We start from the raw sequence: 783 nt of genomic DNA, 5'->3' as shown, positions 1-783 counted from the left end.
TGGCCTTCTCAGACATGCGCTCCCCACTCCGACCCCCCCCTCCTCCACCTCCCCTTTTGGTGCTTCTCCTGCCGCCCGCCGGGCCTCCAGCTGCCGGTCCACAAATCTGACGGCGTCGCCCGGCTCCCTGTTCTCCCAGTCGCGTGACCTCTTCCGACACCTGGTGGAGGAGCACTCCCTGAAGGCCAAGAACAATGCCACCCTCTGCCCGGTATGTTGCCGCCCTCTCGCGCGGGCCTTGTGTCCACTGTGGTCTCCCCCGCCTCCGCCCCCCGCCCGTATGCTTGGCCTGTGCTCCCGCGCCGACTGACCCGCCGGGCCTCCCTCCCGCCCCTCCTCCTCCACGCAGTGGAAGGACTGCGCCTTTGTCCCGGTCGATCAGGATGACCTGGCCGTACACTTCGGCAAGCACCACGGCTACCCGCGCTTTCAGTGCAATCATTGTGACGTTCTGCTCAAGAGCATCCCGCTCATGGAAAAGCACTTCCTCAGTATGTGCTGCCGTTCCTCGCGCATGAGCTCCTTCCCCCACTCGCCCTCTGCCTCACATGCTCACGGGAATGTGCCTGCCTTCGCCCCGATCTCCCGTCCTGCCTGCCGGTCCCATAGACTTCCCCACCCACCTCGGCAGCGCGGACCTTCCCCAGTCGCCCCAGTCCCAGGTCCCGAAGGAGTTCCGGTCATCGGTGCTCGACCTTCACGCGGACTTCCTCGACTCGGCGCAGGAGCACCCGCTCATCAGCCGGTCGAAGTTCGCTCGCCACAGTACCTCCCCCCCCCCCC

The 783-nt window shown here is 66.5% G+C and overlaps 1 protein-coding gene across 1 annotated transcript in view; it reads left to right on the top strand.

The window, feature by feature from the left end:
- Positions 1-14: 14 nt before the first annotated feature.
- H696_02010 (hypothetical protein) overlaps positions 15-783 on the top strand; it is a gene marked incomplete at both ends in the record, with an annotated part of 1324 nt that continues 555 nt past the window's right edge. Inside the window, 4 exons of the mRNA XM_009495908.1 lie at positions 15-59; positions 140-211; positions 350-491; positions 610-765. Of these exons, the coding sequence (XP_009494183.1) occupies positions 15-59; positions 140-211; positions 350-491; positions 610-765 (415 nt within the window). The remainder of the gene's footprint in view (positions 60-139; positions 212-349; positions 492-609; positions 766-783) is intronic.

Source organism: Fonticula alba (assembly GCF_000388065.1).
Source record: "Fonticula alba strain ATCC 38817 unplaced genomic scaffold supercont2.3, whole genome shotgun sequence".
Classification (NCBI taxonomy): domain Eukaryota; order Rotosphaerida; family Fonticulaceae; genus Fonticula; species Fonticula alba.
Note: the sequence above shows the minus strand (reverse complement) of the source record. Positions and strands in the feature narration are given on the sequence as shown.